This window comes from Cavia porcellus, unplaced genomic scaffold (assembly GCF_034190915.1).
Source record: "Cavia porcellus strain 051 isolate PalLab524CR breed Dunkin Hartley unplaced genomic scaffold, mCavPor4.1 scaffold_6, whole genome shotgun sequence".
Classification (NCBI taxonomy): Eukaryota; Metazoa; Chordata; class Mammalia; order Rodentia; family Caviidae; genus Cavia; species Cavia porcellus.
This window is the reverse complement of record NW_026947489.1, coordinates 24,036,873-24,056,017: the sequence shown is the minus strand read 5'-3', so window position 1 is coordinate 24,056,017 and position 19,145 is coordinate 24,036,873. Positions and strand designations below refer to the sequence as shown.

The 19,145-nt window shown below is 45.5% G+C and overlaps 1 protein-coding gene and 1 long non-coding RNA gene across 7 annotated transcripts in view; one reads left to right on the top strand and one right to left on the bottom strand.

The window, feature by feature from the left end:
• The window catches only part of Adamtsl3 (ADAMTS like 3), a 321,817-nt gene extending 312,820 nt beyond the window's left edge, over positions 1–8,997 (bottom strand). For 5 of the 6 annotated variants that reach the window (XM_013158894.2, XM_013158893.2, XM_013158895.2 and 2 more), the window contains exons 1-2: positions 8,846–8,997; positions 7,507–7,606 (exon numbers count right to left, since the gene is read on the bottom strand). In XM_013158894.2, coding sequence (XP_013014348.1) covers positions 7,507–7,575 — 69 coding nt within the window. In that variant the 5' untranslated portion in view covers positions 7,576–7,606; positions 8,846–8,997. Of the gene's footprint in view, positions 1–7,506; positions 7,607–8,632; positions 8,777–8,845 lie in introns of those variants that run through there. The other variant, XM_063250110.1, reaches the window with a different exon arrangement.
• A 42-nt stretch (positions 8,998–9,039) lies between these two features.
• LOC106028909 (uncharacterized) lies at positions 9,040–18,913 on the top strand. The gene is made up of 3 exons (XR_010047980.1): positions 9,040–10,615; positions 11,557–11,703; positions 12,616–18,913. It is a non-coding gene; the product is annotated as an uncharacterized LOC106028909 (long non-coding RNA).
• Positions 18,914–19,145: the final 232 nt, after the last annotated feature.

Below are 19,145 nucleotides of genomic sequence, written 5' to 3'. Positions count from 1 at the left end.
CCCTAAGCTGACTAGATAGGCACAATGACAACAGGCATCCTTAGAGCAAGCTCTGCCTGCTTCCGACCCCAGGAGACACCTGTCACACCAGGATCCTCCTCCCCAGATCAGACTTCATTGAACTCAGGGATGTCCTCATGGTTACATGTGTAGGCTATGGCTGGTTTCTCATCTCACTGGATATAAACTTGATTCTTTTTGTTGACGGGAGTTATATGTAGTTTTGAGAGAAGGAAATTTTATTACTCCTCCATTAGGCTATCTGTCTTTTAAAACAATAGGATTTTAAATTATCAAACTGTGTCTAAATAATTTAAAACCTAGCTAATCTTAACCCACAATCATGAAAGGAAGCCTTGCCTCAGTAAATACTAAACACGCTATAAAGCTATACTAACTTTAAGGGTATGAATTAGCACAAGAAGCAACCAACAGGTTAACTGACTAAACATTCTAAAGCATCTAAACATTGAGAAAGAAATATAAGACTAGGAGATGTATGGTACATATGTTTTCTCTACAATGCTAATACAGAGAATTCAAAGATATTCCCAAAGTAAACTACTTAAAAAACATAAATATCAGTATACGAAAAACAATTAAAGACAAAATATGACAAAATAGAAAATTACTTGCAATATAAAGAGACAAAAGATTAATATGCTTTGTGTATAAAGAATACTTAACAAATTCAAAAGAAATTTTCAAAAGAAAGATGGACAAAATATGAAGATGAAAATTTGTTGTTCTATTTCTAATGTTTATGGAGACAATATACAGAAGTAGAAACACAAATGCCCCAAGAGCATTTTTAGAATCACAAAAGGTTTTTCTTACATCTTATTTGTCAACTGCAAGAGTACACACTGATGGAAATTTTCCAGAAGTACAACTCAAAGAATTAAAAAGACTTCACATATCTTTTGAGCCCCAAAATATGTCTAAACAAATACATTTTTTAGAAATATATTCAAGGCAAATAATCATGAATGTGGGCAAAGGTGGATCTGCCAGTGTATTTACAGCAGTAATCCTTGCAACATCAAAAAAACCTGACCAACCTAAATGTGTAACAGTGAAGAATTAATTAGTAAAGCATGGCACATTCAAATGATGCAATGCTACAAGTGCATCAAATATTATAAAAATAATGATGTGAAAATATTCTTAACAGTGTGCAGTTTTTTAAAATAATCATTAAACTGCTTAAATACTTCTTTAAAGATACACATCTGTTAATGTTCTAAAGAGAATGTTGGAAACTTACAAAAAAAATCTTAACAGTTACTAGGTAGTATTTATTTTTATCTTTGCCTTTTTTGAGTTATTCATACTTTTATAATACATATAGGACTTTGTGGGTTTTTTAGATAATAAAAACACAAAGATAATTTCAAAATATGAGAATCTAAGGAATTTTTTAATTCTATAAATGATCATTTATTAACAAAATAGCTTTTCTTCCTTAGTTTTACATTATTTTCAAAATAAAATGCCATTACATTTACAAATGAAGACTTGGAGAACAAATGTGATCCTACTCAACCACAATAATTTATAGCTGTTCAGCGCTGACAAATTCCAGAAAGTAATTGCATAAAATACTTGGAGAGGAAATTGCTTTATGCTTCCATGCTATTTATGGAAATTAGCATCTTTGTAAAAATAAACTGAGAGTAATCGCAATCATAAACCTTGAAATGTGGTTTCCATAAGAAGTTAGCTTTGGTGTTTTAAGAACCATTAGAGATGCAATGGAGGAACACTGCCTATTTTTTTTCCCATTATGAAACAATTACATATAATTGTTTTTTTTTTAATTTTTTTCCGTCTTGTATCTCTCATCTCTGCCTTTCTCCTGGACGCTTCTCTGCTGGAGTACAGATACACTAAAGCACAGTTTGCAAAGAAAAACCATCCTTATGTTCCCATGTCCCTCTCACTATACATTTCCTCTATTCAGTGTCTCAACTTTCTGCAATTCATATCATTCCCCAAACCTACTTCTTAAGAGATAACCAATCATTTCTTGGGGTGAACTGTCACATTCCTATTCCCCTAAAACTTGTCCAAAACCTGCAGATATTTTTGCTTTATTTTTGACTCTTGTATCTCCCACAACCCTGTAATTGTCAAGTTCTGTCCCCTCAGGCTTTTAAATGATTGCTGCATCACATCCTCCTGTCCACAGCTAGCACCACCACTGCTGTCTTGCAAACTGAGTTTCAGGTCTCATCCTTCTCAGCCCGGCTACTGCCTGAGGCCTCCCAAGAATCCTCCCTGTGTCTAACAGAGTCCTAATGTGCCTTCCAGCACCTCCTCACCGATTATAGTGCTGAAGGTCCCTAGTGACAGCCCAAGGAGGCAGAGAGCTCTGGAACTGAGTAGCATTTGAAAGGACTCACAGATAAGCCAAAGAAAGTGCAGGCGATGGAAATGTTACAGAGGGAGGAAGAGAGGGGTGGAGGTATCACGGGTGACAAACAGAACAGTGCTCCCCTTGGGCTCCTATCTGAATCTGGTCCATTACACCAGGTGGCAGACCTCCAGGCTTTAGGTGCAGCACAGGACTGAAGCACAGTCCTCATCCAGGAAGACTTTGGGTCTGTGCTCAGGCTCCACTGCCAGTGTCAACACAGATTGGAATATTCACCCAAAAGCACTGTGGAGGACAAGGTCACACAGGAAATACATGCATGATGTAAAATCTGGAGAGCTGAAAAAACTACTCTGAACTGAAACAGTAAAGAGAAGGAACACAGTCCACTAAAAAAGAATTACTCAAGAAGGAAGCAAACACACGGGCAAAGATATTCATCACAGGTGGCTACTAATAAACACAAGTGAACAAAACACCCCAAGTATCCAACAAAAATGTGTCTAAAATATTATGGCATTAGGCTATATTCATAAATACAATGGAACACATTAGAAATGAAAATGAAGGAAAGCAAGAGACTGGGTGCCTTTTTCCAGATGGGCTGCTGTCTACTCTGTGGATCTGCTGATCTGTCCCTGAGCCTTCCATAGCAATGAAAGGAGAATGGAAGGGGTTAGAAGACAGAGAGAGGCAGCACTGCAGCATCCTGGCTTCCTGCTGCATGCATTTCCTACAGACCCAGTGGACAGCAGCAGAGGCACTGACTTTAAACTCTCCTGCTAGCTCACCACCCAATCAGGCTGCCTATTGGGTAAGAAGAGCCCAGCAGCAAGTGGCAAGCCAGAGCTGGACCACCTGCTGCAGGGAAGGTCCAGCAGAGCCCTCTGAAGAACCTGCATCTGCTACCAAGAGGGCACAGTGGCCAGGAAAAACTGAAAGAGCACTGGCAATGATCAGAGTAGGTCAGCCCATAGGTGGGAAATGGGAATCTGACAAGCCACAGGTGGACCAAGTCACTAGCTCTACACCTATACTCCCATTGAGCTGAGACTTCTCCATAAATCTATGTCTTTCCAAAGTCCAGACCTCACAGATCACCTGAGATGGGTCAATCCTTATGGACACTAAGCTACTACTCACCAAGATCAGCCGAATCCAGGGTGACTTACAGGGAATTATGGGCCATATCAGAGTTAGGAATACTGTGAGTTGGTCCACCTGTGAATCAAGATCTCTGGGTCCTGATTCAGGGCTGAGCCCCTGTGAAAGGATCCTCACTGCCTATGACTGACAAGGACAATTGCAACACCTTGAGTCACTGGGGGAAGCGCATGGTGACACTGTTGTGGACTGGGCAGAAGGATGTTTTGAAGAGGACTGGATAGACCAGCACGTCTCTTACCCTCATGCCCGCTCTGTAGCCATGTACTTGAATTGTACCTGGGTAATGAGCAATGGAGAAAGATGCCTACCGGCCACGGGGAAGAGGCCAAGGCTTAAAGTACACCCCTGACCCACTTAGTTTCCACTTGCTCCCATAAATTACCAAAAACCAATCTTTACTTTTATAACTCTAGAGGTCAGAAATATGAGAAGAGTTTTTACAGGACTAAGATCAAGTTGTCACCAGGGCGAGTTACTTCTGAAGACTCCAGGGCAGAATCCATTCCTTGCCTTTTCCAGCCTCTCGAGGTTGCCAGCATTCCTTGGCTCCTGATCATCTTATTTCAGTTTCTGGTTTCTGTGGTAGCATCTTCTACCTCCTCTGCTCTGTCTTGTCCTGTGCCCCTCTTACAAGAACTGTTGTGATTAAATAACCCAGGATAACATCGCCAACCTCAAGATCCTCAATCATATTGGCAACATCTTTTTTGCCATATAAGGGAACATTTATGGATTCTAGGGATCAGCCTATCACACATCCCAAAGGCTTCCAGCCTCTCTTCACCACAATTCCACTTATATTCTAGTGATCAAACTGGCAAGAACCACATGAGCATCCATCCACAATCATGCTAGAGCCCATCTACCTCTGAGCTGGCCTCCAGCCTCACAATCAGAAACAAAATGAGACACCAGTCTGTCTCACACATAAGCATTCACAAGACCCAGGAGGCAGATCTGATCTAATTCAGATACTGCTTATATAGGTCATGTCCTGACAGTCCGATCCCTCCCCGTCTTTCACCCACCTTTCAAAACAGTCACCTTGAGACACTTTTTCTAGTAGGTGTCCAGGAACTTGGGAGGTGGTGGTGGTCAAAGTTTCATCACCTTTCAGAAGAAGATGTCTCACCCAAGAGGTGGGGTGACAGGGTCTTCCAGAGAACCCAAGTAGTACAGCTCCTCTCCAGAGGAAAATACGGCAGGACCACTCAGGCATTCATGAAGCCACCCTGACATGACTGTCTGGAGAGATGACAGCAAGTTTATGTGACCAAAGTCAAAACCATTTCTAGACGAACCTGCCAGAGAGCTGAGAATCTATCTTATGATTACTCACTTAGCAGACAGAGAATACTATGTATTCTTCCAGGCAAGATCAAAAAGGAACAAGCTGTAATGTATGACAGAGTACACACAAGGTTCACCCTCAAGGTGTTGGGAGAAAATCCGAAAAGCTCTCAAGTACATTAGGCTGGAAGAGAGAGCTGGAGCAGCAGCTGCTGGCTCCCTGGGAAGACCAAGTCCCTAAGGAAAGGCCCTTAGCAACAAAAGGCTTCCAGGGCTTGTGAAACAGGAAGAAGAGGGGCCTTGCCTGCTGTCTGGGAGAGGAGAGCAGTGAATGGTCAAGAAGGAGCAGGAAAGGCAAGGTTGTTTGAAGCCTCATGCCTTGTTCTGCGTCTATCAATCACTGCCAGCGAATGTCAGTGTAAGTGTTCGCTGATTTAACGAGGAAAATCTTACTTTTAGTAATTAGCCGGAACATTCATCCTCCTGGAAGCTAAGACTCACCATCTATTAGGCTTCTACCAACCACTCGGTGGCAGGACTTAGGAGGCCAGGGAGATACCCACACCTGAAGCCCCACACAACACCAAACTCACAAGATCCTTCAGAGGGGTAGCTTCATATTAAACCCCAGCTGAACTTAGGGGAAAAACCAGGGAGCAGCGCTGGCCACACTTGCGCACACCTGCAAGAACCTCCTTGCGATGCCCAAGCGCCAGGTCCCAGCCTTGGCAGCATCCCTTCTTCTCACCGCATGCCTCATGAGCGCCCCCTACAGTCCCACCACAGAAAACACAGGCACCCTGTCACTCATCCTTAATGTTAATCTGCAGCAGCAGCCACAGACTTGATGTTTACTGTGAATTTATTATGTGCCAAGCACTGCATTGTTTTTTCACTTTTCCCTGCTTCATAATGTTTTAGCTCCTCCAAACAATTGTGAAGGAGATACTAATATTGCCGCCTCTCTACAGATATGGAGCAGAAGTAGGTGGCAGTGAGGTTTGGGTGACATGGTACTGAGGTGGGGAGTCTGGGATTCAAACATGAAAAGTAAGGATGATGGAGATCACTGCTCCGAAGTCTCCTTTTAGGATCTGAAACAGCACCACCACAGACACACAGATATGGAAAAATCTGAAGAGGTCCGTGAGTGATTCAAGCTGGGCAAACGCTGCCCTTGGCCAAAGGTCAACAGACTGCCTCAAAGCACATTTAAATTTTATAGAGTGAAAGAAAGCAAAATGACACTCTGGGCCGTACAGGCTTAGCCCCATTTGACCAGGAACAAACCTCTGATGCTCTTGCCTCAGCCCCTCTGACGGGACAGAAAAATAAGCCCACACGCTTTTACCCCAATACCCCATCTTGCCAGTAAATGAATGAGAAGGTCACTCTAAAAATACTTGGCTTTTATTGTAACAAAAGATAGCTACTAAAATGTGACTCTTCGGGAAGCACCAATAAAATGGGACATCGAGAAAGAAGATGTTCCTTGCTAAGCAGTTCTGTGAGTCACAGAAATCATGTGGCATTGGAGCAGAAAGAAGCCTCCGAAGCACGAAGTCTAGAAGAGTGAAATGTGAGGCTGCAAAGTCTGATTAACTTATCCTCGTGCATCAGGCTTCTTTCCCAGGCCTTCAGTGCCAGGCCCTCCGCTAGGTCCTGAGGGAGTAGAGGCCAGCAAGCCATGTGCCTGAGAAGTTACATCTTCGGGAAGGGACTGTCTTGTTCTAATTCATACAAGTCACTGCATGAGGCAGCAGCAGCCCTCAGGACACGGGATCAACCCAAATATGCTCTGCTCTTTCAATCTGGGGCCACACACTTGGCTGAATCTAGGCTGCAAACATTTGTCTGGCTTTCATTACTTTGTAAACTAGGAGACTTTATAAGAAAGCTGGATGATCCAGCCATCTTGAAAAGTAAAATCCATCAATCCTGGGCTTGCATTCCCACTTAGAGCAAAGATGAGCTAGAAGTGAGGAGAGACAGCACTTAATGGTGCTGGAAATGGAACCAGGAATGCTAGGAACTGCTCCACTCCTTTGCTACATCCCAAGCCCTGGCCCAGAAAATGCCTTTGGAAGGTCGAACACGTATTCTCAGTTTGCAGGTCTACCACTCTCTGTGGTCTCTCAGGCAACACAAGCCTCGCTCCTTGGTCTGAGTCTGCCTACAAGGCCAATAACAATGCCATGCAGGAGCTTACTCAGTGCTCCTAAGTTGAATGAACAAGACAGGAATCTAAAGAGAGGCCTGCAAAAGCAGTGGGGTGTGTTTTGACCGAAGCAAATGAATGCTTATGCAATGGCAGAACCAGCACAAGAACCTGGCTCTACCCATTCCTCTCATCTCGGTCTCCAGCAGTAAGGCCACCAATGGGCACTCAGAGACAGACATTCTAGTCCACAAGACAGGTTCTACCACAGCTTCAGTCTATCAGGGCTGCATGCCACGCCATCCACAGAGGGAGCAAGGCCCTGCTAAGAAGGATCTAAAGACAGCCCAAGGTGTTACAGCTAAACTCATCAGAAATACCATAGGCTGGAGGCAAGAGAAAAGTCCAGTTGTCTGGTATAGCATCAACACTGTGTGACTGTGCTACATCCACGTGGTCCAGAATAACAGTCCTGAGTAAACAGCAGAATGCCCACCCCACCCCACTCTGTTACCTGCAGGACAGCAGAATGCATGAAGATCACCCACACCAGCAGCCGCCTGGGGCTCCTCCAGGAAGCCATGGAGCCCAGCCTCCTCAGGGGAGCTCACAGCCTACAAAAAAAAAAAAAAAAAAAAAAAAAAGGAAACAGTGGCTTTTCAACTAGCTCTGGCCCTGATGCACATGGGAGGAGGGAGGGACCCTGAAGCCCAGATAACTATCCTCTAGGGGAGATCTTGCTGGTGCTGGATGGCTGCCTACCTGGGACAGAGCAATCTGCCCTCCCTTAGGATGGGTCCCCATCAAGGCTGGGAAGGGCTCAGCCTGCCTCCGTGGGCACTGCTCTGTGGCAGCACCACCTCCCATCCCCAGAAGCCAGAACATGGCTGCCCTGGCGGCCTTGTGGCCCATCTGTCAGCACCAGGGTGTGGCTACTGGCATGTGACACAGGAAGTCTTCAGAGAGCCAAGGGCTGGGGCACCTGCCAGCTCCTGCTCCTTGAGGCAAAAATAAGTCTGAAACCAACTAAACTAGTCCAGGAAAGGAAAGGACCTGCCTAAGGTCACACAGCAAGAGTGACATTCTAGGACTAGAAGGCAGGCCTTCTCCCATTAGATGAGACCAGGTGCCACCTGGGTCCAGATCTGCAGCTCCCAAAGCTGAGGTAAGGAAGGGAGGTTTGGAAGGTGAAGGGCCCAGCCGGCCCAGCACAGTCTCCTAAAAGTAGGCAAGGACAGACCAGCAGATCTTAGCAGAGACTCGCAGGGAAATCAGAATGAGCCGAGACTGGAAAAGCCGAGGTCACCCTCGACTCTCGCCTCGCCTCGCGGGCGCCTTGGCGGAGTCGGTGTCCGGGGGCGGGTCGGTGGCTTCGATCCATCTGGAGAAGGCATTAAGGGCCTGGCCTAATGCGATCCGCAAATGTGCTGCTGTTTCCGACCCGGGGCGGCGACTCTGGGGCGAGGGAGGCGGCCAAGGCTGGGCTGGGGCCGTGCGCCCCCGTCATGCGCTCTCACCCGCGCACCCCGCGACTCCGCGCTGCCCGGCGCTCCACGTCCACCTTCAGGATGCGCGTCCTCCCTGTCCTGTGCGCCCCACCGAGGCGACCGGCTGACCACGGTCGCCTTCCATAGACTTACCCCATTCCGAAACCCGCAAGGCTGCGGAGTACCCCGGAGTCGAGCGCGGCTCCACCCACAGGGAACCCGAAAGAGTGTCCGCGAACGGCCCGAAGTGTCCGGTCCCCGGGGCGGCGTGCTGCGAAGCCCCACCTCGCTCAGAGCCCACAGCCCCAGGCGAGACCACGGCCAGGCGCCCCTCCGCCGGCTCCGGGCTCCGCCCCGCGCACCCACCTGGCGTCCACACGCGCACGCGGGGCTCCGTGCGCCGGGCAGCGGCCACCTCGGTGCGGACCCGGCCCGGCCCGGCCCGACGCGCCTGCAGCCCGCGGCCGCCGAGTGTTGCCGGCTAGGGCGGCCGCCGCGCTGTCCCGCCCCTCGGGCGCGCCGAGCTCGCTGGCCCGGGCCCAGGGCGGAGGGCGCGCGCCGCCACCTGCCGCCCGCGGGCGCGACCGAGCGGGCCGGGGACGCGCCTCCGCCCGCTGCCTGGAAGCCGCTCGGCCAGGGGCCAGCAACCGAACCGCCGCCCTGCCCGTCCCAGGAGCTCGCCCAGAGCCTCGGGCCGCGTCCTGGGGCGTTAAGCCAGCGGACCCCAGAGGACACTGGCCGCCTGCGCGTCGCGCTCCTCAGCCCGGGTTCCAGGCAGCGCGAACGCGGGCGGTGCGTCAAGGGACACCTGGCACCGCGGGGCACGTGCAGAGGGCTTGGGGAGCCGAGGATCGCGTCGGCAGGGACGGCTCAGTGCCCAAACCTGGGGCTGGCAGTGAAGGGACAGTGTCAGGGGCAGAGGACTGGGCGAAGTACCTCGGGGAGCTCTGGAGCACAGGGAAGCAGGGAAGTGAGACTTAACCTTGGCCTTCTGAACCTGGGGCCAGGGGAGTCCTGGTGGAGTCTCGGCATTGCGCCTCCAAATTTTCAGTGGCACCACGCCCAGGGCTTCCTGGTGCTCTTGCTGCTTTGGCTTCCTGGGTCTCAACTCATGGCAGTGGTTAGTAGCACTGTGCCGTCACCCAGGAGAAATCTGAGGCTCCTTGGGGGATAAATAACTTGTCCGGGGTGAGTGGAGAAGCCTGGACTGCACTCCGTGTCTGCTTCTCCCTGAAGTCTGGACTGCACCCCTCAAGGGTTCGCTACTGCCAGATGAGCCGTCGGCACGCGCAGATGCCATGAGCATCTACCAACAGGAGAGCCTACCCGCCTCCCTTGCCTGTTCCTGGCCTGCCTCTTCTGCTGATGCCTCACACTGGCCAAGAATTGGTCTCCGAGACCCTCTTCCCTCCAGATGAACTGGCCGGAACCTTGTGAATAGACCAGAGGACAGGTCAGCATGTAGGACGCATAGGCAACCAGAAGAGAACTGATCAGTACCCCGGCAAGGCTCACCCAAACTTCACTGTGCGCCGTGGATTCTCTTCAGGAGCCTGGCGTAGCACTGCAAATTGTGCAGACAATGAGAGTACCAAGCCATTCCTTCTATAGGAAATAGAATTAAGCTCCCACAAGCCTCTGCTCTTCACAGTTTTACAAACCAACCTACACAGTATCTGTTTTGTGCCCCACAGGTACTGACGAGGGTAAGCTAATTCAAAAACAGGAAATCTGCAAATTACCAAAATCGATGTGCTTCTCAAGTCAGCAGACACATCAGTAGAGAAACGGCCATGAGAACATCTCAGTGTATTCACCAGACACTTCCAGACATTTATCCTGCCTTAAGTGACTTAAGGGACTTGATGCAACGTCCTATGGGATGGATATTATTTTCTTCCTCTTCTTACAGATAAGCAAACTGAAGCAGAAGGGTTGAAACGTCGACATATATTCCTCGTGAGCTGTCTGTGCCACTTCTCAGATCATTTGTATCTAAAACCAGCCCTGATGTAACGTGGGGTTGATTGCAAAATCTACATGAATATTCAACGTGAAATGGAGAATTCAAAGAAATATTATGCTGGTGCAGTGGCAGCTGTGTCGAGTTGGCGGCCCCATCTGCAGCTCAGGAAGGTACAAAGGCACCCCTAGAGCTGAGAGCTTTGCTGGGGTGTGGGCTCTGCTGAGTGTTAATGTCTCACAGGACTTTCTGCTTGTTTTCCATTGGGCATTCCCGATTCTGAACCAGCAGCTAAGGAGCCTCTCTGCAGCAGGTACCGTCTAGCCAGGCTGCCCCTAAAGAGCAGTTGGTCCAGAGAGAAAAAAGCAAAAAATAGCCCCAGGAGCCTTACGGGAGCTTTGCATTCTTGTTTACCTTAGTGAGTCAGGCAGGCAGTCTTACCTATGTGGCTAAGTTCCTTCCTGTGAGTTGGGATAAAAAAGAGCCCACCGAGGAGCCCACTGGATCACCTGGTTCCTGGCCTCACTACCCCACTGGCACTTTTAGAGCTCTGTCTAGGTGAAGACTGAGCTTTCCCTCAGCCATCCACCTTGCTTTCGTCCTGCTCCTTGCCCCCTCTTGAAGCCTAGTCCAAATGTTTGATACTGCCAAGGGCTTGCGATGGAGAGATATCAGGACATGGGAATATTGAAGCCCAAGAGAGCTGATCTGGCTGTTGGGCCCTACTCACTCTGTCTCTGGGTAAGAGACCAGACCCCTGCCTGCTTAGCTCCTGGACCACTTCCCCATGGGAGCTCTCTCCAACACTGTCCAGCTGAGGGCAAGGGCACTGCATTACATTCCAAGAGGGCCAGGAAACCAAGTTCCTCCAGAGGTTCCATTCAAGCTTCAGGATCTGCTCCTCCCTGCATGTGTTTCAGAGATTCCTAACCCAACTCCAGGCTTTGCATACTGCACACACCCAGACAAGCACGACAGTGCAATGTTCCCTTCGAGGAGGACAAGGGATGCACCTAAAGGTGCTCATGGTGCTGGGCTATGAGAGAAGCATTGTGAAGTTCAGGGCTTCAAGCTTAATTTGTTCTGATTTCACAACGGGGCTTTCTCTTAACAGAACTAAAGTAGACTTGGAAGTTGATTCAAGAGGGCTGTGTTGCTGGCTTGGAGGAAAGAAAACAAGTCAAACCCCATGGAAGGCAGAGTGGACTGTGTGAGGAATGAAGGATTCAGCATGGCCCTGGGAGTTAACAGACAAAGTTAGGTGAGCATGGTGTTTTTTTTTCATTAGTGTCTGTTTGAAGTAAATGTTTACTATTTACACTCCTGGGTACCTGTACAGAATGCTTCTCAATTCCTCTGTTCATCCCTTCTCCCTCATCTCCCATATCTTGATCTCCTTCCCATTTGAGAAAGATCTAGGGGCACAAAATTACCAAGGGAGTGAGGGACACAGGAGAAGGGGCAAGAAGGACCTGTGTCTCAGGTCCAGGTGAAGCTTTGTGTGACCCTTGGATGCTGGTGCAGAAACTGCACCATGGATTTGCCCTGACCTGACACAGGAAGCCAGAGCAGCTGTCCTCACGTGCCGGCCACTTACTGCCACCTGGAGTCGAGGTCCTGATTCCCAAGGTGACTGCCCTAAGCTCAGGTGTTGAGCGTGAGTCTGGAAGTCCACATGCTCTCATGCTGGGCTAGGTGTTCCCACTGGGACAAGCATGCTCACCATGGTGTCTACTGCACAGGGCTTCTCATGATATCCCCAAACCGCATGTGGGAAACATGCACCTCATGCTGCTGGCTTCCCAGAGGGGGGCCCTTGTTTGGGACACAAATTTGCTTCATAAAGTCTTGTCCAAGTTTTATCTGGTTGCTCTTTAGCCTCACAAGCAGACTGAGTCCTTAGGAGGAAGGATCCTCTAGGTGCATCCTGCTTGACAAGGGGCAGACACAGCCTCGTTCTGGGTTTGCCATTCATGTGGCACTCTGATATCCCTGGGGAGTTCCTCAGGGTCCCAGAGGCACCAGGTTCATGATTCAAGTCAGGGACTTCAGAACTAGACTGCTGCCACCCTGGCGGTCTGAGCCAATGGAGATGCCCAGGAGAAAAACTGAGCTACTGTCTTTGAGTTCCTCTTGCTCTGTCCATAGCAAATTTTTCTTCTCCTCCTCACAGGCAGAAGGTGAGCATGGGAGTGCCAGGAAACCCAGCCCTGACCCAGACTTGGCCACATGTTGAGAGCTTCCGGGCAAGATGTTTCTCTGAGGATCAGCTTTCTCCTGCTTGTGTTGAAGTGACATAGAAAGCTCCAATAAGTCTGTGCAGTGTGACTTCTGAGACTTTTTTGTGTTTTGTTTGTATACGCCATCCTTCCTTCTCTGGTTCAGATGTGGTTTGTCCTCCAGGACTGCAGGTGAGAGTCCTGGTCCTTGGTATGGGGGTGTGATTGGAAGTCCCTAGGTTACCAGGGGCTGCCCTTGGAAGGAGTTAAGTGGTTATCATGGGCCCTGAATCTGTTCTTGCAAGAACCAGATGTTATGAGCCTGACGCCCGAATTGCTCCCTGTGGCTTCCTGCCTTGCACTCAAACCTCATTCCCACAATGTGTATTTCTTATGATGCTACCCACCACACGATCTTGGCCAGACCTGAGCAGATGCCAGCACCATGCTGTCAACTACCTGACTGTGAGTTCAATCAGCCTCTTTTCTTTATAAAAGAACCTAGCCTCAAGGATGTCATGGCAGTAATGAGAAACAGACTATTACACTACTCTTACTTTATTACTGAACAGCTAAACTGTTCTCCTGGCATCTGCATCAGCTCAGGTTGCCAGGGTGGCAGCAGTCGTGATTGTGAAGTCCCTGATTGATTGATTGATTTTATTAGTAAATGTTTGCAATGCATAATAATTACATCCACCTTGGTAAAGTAATACATACATATTTTGCATCTCAATCACTTGTATCCCCCTCTCCCTGCCTTTCCTTCTCCTCCTTCCCCAGGTTCCCCACGTAACTTTGGAGTCTACCTCCTTATTTCCTTTCATCTTTCATTTTTTGTTCTTTAACTGATTTATACTTTAGATCTCTCATTTTAAAGAAATCATGTGATATTTAACTTTATGTGCCTAGTTTGTTTCACTTAGTGCTGTGGTCTCAAGATCCTCCCACTTTTCTATAAACAACTCAAATTTATCCTTCTTTATGACTGAATGTATATACTACCATATTTTCTTTATATGGTCATCTATTGGTGGACATAAGCCACGTCCATAATTTAGCTGCTGTGACTTGTACTGCTATAAACATGGGTATGCATATTATCACTGTAATGTCATTTCTTTGAGTCTTTGAGTATTTAAGGAGACTTTGAGTCTTTAAGGAGAGGTAGAGCTGGGTCAAGTGGAATTTCTGTTTTTAGTTTTTTGAGGAATTTCCATATTGATTGCCACAGTGGCTGTACCAGTTTACACTCCACGAACTGTAGAAGGTTCCTTTCACCCCACAACCTTGCAAGCATTTGGTGCTGGGTTTTTTTTTTTTTTTTTTTTTTTTTTTTTTGAGGCCTCAATAATAGCCCTTTTATTGGAGTAGAACAGAATCTTGGTGTTGCTTTGATTTGCATTTCTGTAGTGGCCGAAGATGCTAAGCATTTTCTCACATACTTTTTGGCTGTTTGTACTTCTTCTGAGAAGTATCCATACATATCAATTGCCCACTTGTTCATTGGTTTTTTTTTTTTTTTTTAAATCGGTACCGGGGATCGAACTCACAACCGCACGCTTGTAGGACAGGTGCTTATGCCGCTGAGCTAAATCCCCAGCCCCGAATTGCCCATTTGTTATTGGATCTCTTATTTTGGGGATCTAATACTGGAGGGTTCTTTATATATTCTAGGAATTAGTCTTTTAGGAGTAGCTGGCAATTTTTTTCCCATTTTGTAGTTTGTCTCTTCATTTTGTTGGTTATTTCCTTTGCTGGGCAGAAGCTTTTAAATCTGTTATAGGCCCATTTGTTGGCTCTTGGTATTCTTTCCTGTGCAACCAGGGTTCTGTTTGGAAAGTCCTTGCCTATACCTATGTCTTCAAAACTTTACCCAAACTTTTTTTTCCAGCAGATTTAGTGTTTCTGCTTTAATATCTAGGTCTTTGACTCATTTTGATTTGATTTTAGAACAGAGTGAAAAATATGGACCTAGATTCAATTTACTCATAAATAACCAGTTTCCTTAGCATCATTTATTAAAGAGGCCATCCTTTCTCCAGTATATGCTTTTGGCCCCTTTGTCAAAGATCAGATGGCTGGATGCACCTGGGATTGTTCCTATACCCTCTATTCTCTTCCACTGATCTACATGTCTGTTTTTGTGTCAGTGCCATGTTGTTTTTATATCTGTAGCTTTGTAACATAATTTGAAATTTGGGATTGTGATGCCTCCTGGTTTGTTCTTATTGCTCAGATTGCTTTTGCTATTCTGCTTCTCTTTTAGTTCCACGTGAGTGTTAGAATTGTTTTTTCTAGTTCTATAAAAAATGATGAAGGTATTTGGATTGGAATTGCATTAAATGTATGATACATATATCATTTTTGGGAAAAGGCATTTTGACAACATTGGTTTTGCCTACCCAGTAATATGGGCTGTCTTTACATTTTCTGTCTGTGTTTTTGTTTTGAGACAGGGTCTCGCTGTATGGTTTATGCTGGTCTTGAATTCATTATGTAGACCAGGATGGCCTCAAACTCATGGTGATCTTTTTGCCTCAATTTCCTGAGTGCTGTATTACAGATGTGTGCTACTTGTAGTAGAGGGCTTTCACTTATTGGGTTAGGTTGATTTCTAAGTATTTAAGTTTTTTCATGCTGTTGTCAATGGGTTTGTTTTCCATTATTCTTGGTGAGTTCATCGTTGGTGCACGAGACTACTACAGATATTTGTATATAGTTTTTTATCCCGCTACATTGCTGAATTTGTTTATTAATAAGTTCTAACACTCTTCTGGCAGAGCATTTGGATCTTCTATCTAATCTAGAACTTAAAACAATCTCCCCTTTTCCACAAGCAGACCAACAACAAAACAGGCCTCTCAGTAGCCAACCAACCTCACCGATTAAACATCACTTATAAAAAGACACATGTTACTCAAGATTATTGATTCTTATATTTTTTAGATAGCTCAAAAAATGTGTTCATCTGGTTTTCAAAAGTAAGTTGGAGTATGTGCTCCATTTTAGAAAAATATTCACTCACAAAAAGGTTAAATTTAAGAGGAGAACAAGAGTCTGGAAATATGTATTCTTTTAAATACCCTTTGCTTTCTCAAAACTCATATCTAGAACATCATTTCTGATACTTCTGGAACCCTAACATTTTATTTCCAAATTGATTCATTTGAGGGAAAATAACAGAGTGAAAGAAACTAAATAGTGTCTACGACATTGTTAGAAAATGTGACCATGGTCTTCACACAAATCGTCAGAAAGAGCTGCACACGAGAGCATTTTCCCTGGTGTTGTGTGGCATTCAGGTACTGTGCGCCGTACCTTGCACTCTGGGCCTAGCAGTATGTGGGTTTGAAACACCATCAAGGAATACTTGAACGTCCTTTTTCAAATGAAACTGCAGTAAAAACGTTTTGTTTTGCAAACACGTTAATTTTGGGAGGATTTCCACTGGATGCCAGTGGAGCATCTTTATCCTGTCCTTACACAGTCTCAGAAAAAATGCTGTATGGATGAGGCTGATAAACCAACTTCCTTCTTACCCCGTCATTGGCATGTGGTCATCTGTGGACATACAGAGGAGCTCACTGAAGTACAGGATGGTACAGGAGATAGTCACAAGTACAACGTGTCAGATGCCTGCCCAGTCCGAGTGACAGGATGGTAGACAAATATAGCTCCTGCCTTGCAGGAGCAAATGAGATACAGTATAACAAATGTTCCCAGAGGCAAAAGAACAGGACGCTAGAAACATACAGGACAGGACACTAGCTGGTTCAGTCTTGAGGGTATTAAAGGTTTCTTGAATAAAGTAGTATTTTAAGTGGGAATTAAAGGTTAACCACTAACACAGGGCCTCACTGTAAAAATAGTTTTTAAAAAAATTTACCCTCTTTCTACATTCTCAGTGCAAAACAATCTATAACCTCCAATGTATTTTTAAAATCATATAATCTAGTCTGGTGGTGCATGCCTGTTACATCAGCTACTCAGAAAGCCGAGCCTAAAGGATCCCTTGCATCTATGTGCTCAAGGTCATTCTGGGCAACAAAGCAAAACCCCACGTCAAAACAGAAAAAGGTACATTTCCTATATTCTCTACCTTGTTTACAGTATACATAATAAAATAATGTAAATAACTGGGTGGTAGATCAGGTATAAATTCTATATTTGCAGGCAAAGGGGAAAACAACGTTGCAAGCTTCTATTCGCTTCTCTTATACTTGGCCCACTGTTTACTTCCAGAGTGGCCTCCTAACCACCGTGGGGCAGTACGCTGCTCTCCTCACGTGGTCCCTATCACCAAAGCAATGGCCACTGATGTATCTCATCGACACTGAGTTTCAGTTATGCGATGATTCCATTAATACAGAATACATTAATACAGAATTAATTAATACAGAATTTTCTGTCATATCCATTGGGCAATGTCATTGAGAAATGGCTATTTGATTAAAACGTCTAAACTCGAATCATCTGTAATCTCTACCTGGCTTGGAAGTTCATGCCAGTATCAGTTTTTAAAAATTCTTTTCCATTTTCCTTATTTAGCCTTTGTAGAACAATGGACATTTTATTCTCAATCTTCCTGGCCCTAGATACGAATCTGGGGATGCTTGTTTTACGATGCCTTTGATTTTTTCTTAGTCTTTAAAAACAACAATAAAAATACACTGTTCTGGCATAAATTTATCAAAATAGTATTTAGCAATTGCATGGGCAATGCTGAGTAACTCCCACTGTTACTTTGATGATTAACTGGAGACCCAGGCTAGGACTGAACAACCAATTGTCTCAGGGAAACCGGGAACTTCTGGGTGACAGTTCACCCAGGAGTTCACAGTGGAAGAGCAGAAAACAGCTTGGAAACTGCCTCCCAGCCAGACCCACAGGACCGTATGAGGGGATGGCGAGGACACAGGCGGAAATCCAAAGTGGCTTGCAGTGATTGCCTTCATTTTATTTTTGAGAAAAAATCTTTTAGACTTCTCATTGTTTTGAGAGAATTACACATTTATTTTGGACCCATTAGAAATTTAGGAATTCCTTTCCTGATAAACAGACACGTGGATCAAAGGTGGGTGAACAGGTTCTTACACCAACCACCTGCATGGCTTTGACTATGGACAGATAGTACACAGAACTCTGAGGCCCATGCTGTTTTCATGATTCTAGACCCAATGGCATTTGCCACCTGCATGCTCTGGGATGAAGTCCATGTGTCTGTGTCACCCTCTCCCATCCAACCCATTCCTTCTCTTCTGCGCCCCACATTCGTGCCAGAAATCGGGGAGCTTTGACTCACCTCCCCTCTTATCAGTTCTACCCACCAGCTCCGAAACCTATTTTTTATGGTATTTTATCACTTATACCCATGTGAACTCTTGCTTGCATTTCTAGAAGTATAGACAAAGCAATCATTCTTAAGAGCCAATCTTTTTTTAAATTTCTGGTTTGTTTTATTAATAACTATTAGCATACATTAAACAATGTGATGGGTTTGTGATGGTTTACATGTATTTACATGTAAATCACATAACTGTATCACCCCACCTCCCTAACCCTCTCTTAATCTCTACCCTTCCCTATTACCTTTCTCTTCCCTTTTATTTTTATGTTATCTTTTTTCTTTATTTCTAGATTCTGCATGCAAGAGAAAATATAGTATGCTTGTCTTTTAAGTCTGGCTTATTTGATTAACATAATGATCTCTAGTTCCATACATTTTCCAGGAAATTATATGATTTGTTGTTTTTTTATGGCTGAAAAATACTCCATTTGCATGTATACCACATTTCCCATCGGTAGTCATCTAGATCGGATCTACATTGTCGCTATTGTGACCAGCACTGTGATGGACACGGGTATACAAGTATCTCTATTGTATGCAGACTTTGATTGTTTCAAGTGTTTACTCAGCAGTGGCATAGTAGATCATATTGTAGTTCTGTTTATTTAGTTTTTATTAAGAACTTCATACAGATTTACATAGTGGCTGAGCTAATTCACATTCCTACCAAAAATGTACTATTTCTCTGAAGATGTCTCTTGAGTTCTTTTGCCCATTTATTGATTGGATTATCTGTTCTTTTGGTGTTAGTGATTTTGAATCTAATTTTATCATTTCATTGCTCTGAAGCATTATACTTGCTAACACACTGCTCTTAGGATAAAGCATGAAATCTCATAGCAGGACATGTATCACCTTCACAATTTGACCCCAATTACCTCTGTCCACTTACCTTTCGCAAATACTATCTTCATTTCATGTTCATATGTATTAGTACAGATTAGGTCTATATAGCAATAATAAATAAAGTTTCAGAGATTTAACAAGTGATATTAATATCTTGGTCATGTCAAATCTGGCATAAGTTGAATAACTCCCTAGGGTGACTGTCTTTCCTGGGATCCTTAAGTGATCGAGGATCCTTTGATATGTAGTTCTTCATGTCAACACACAGCATCTATCTTAACTGCCCCA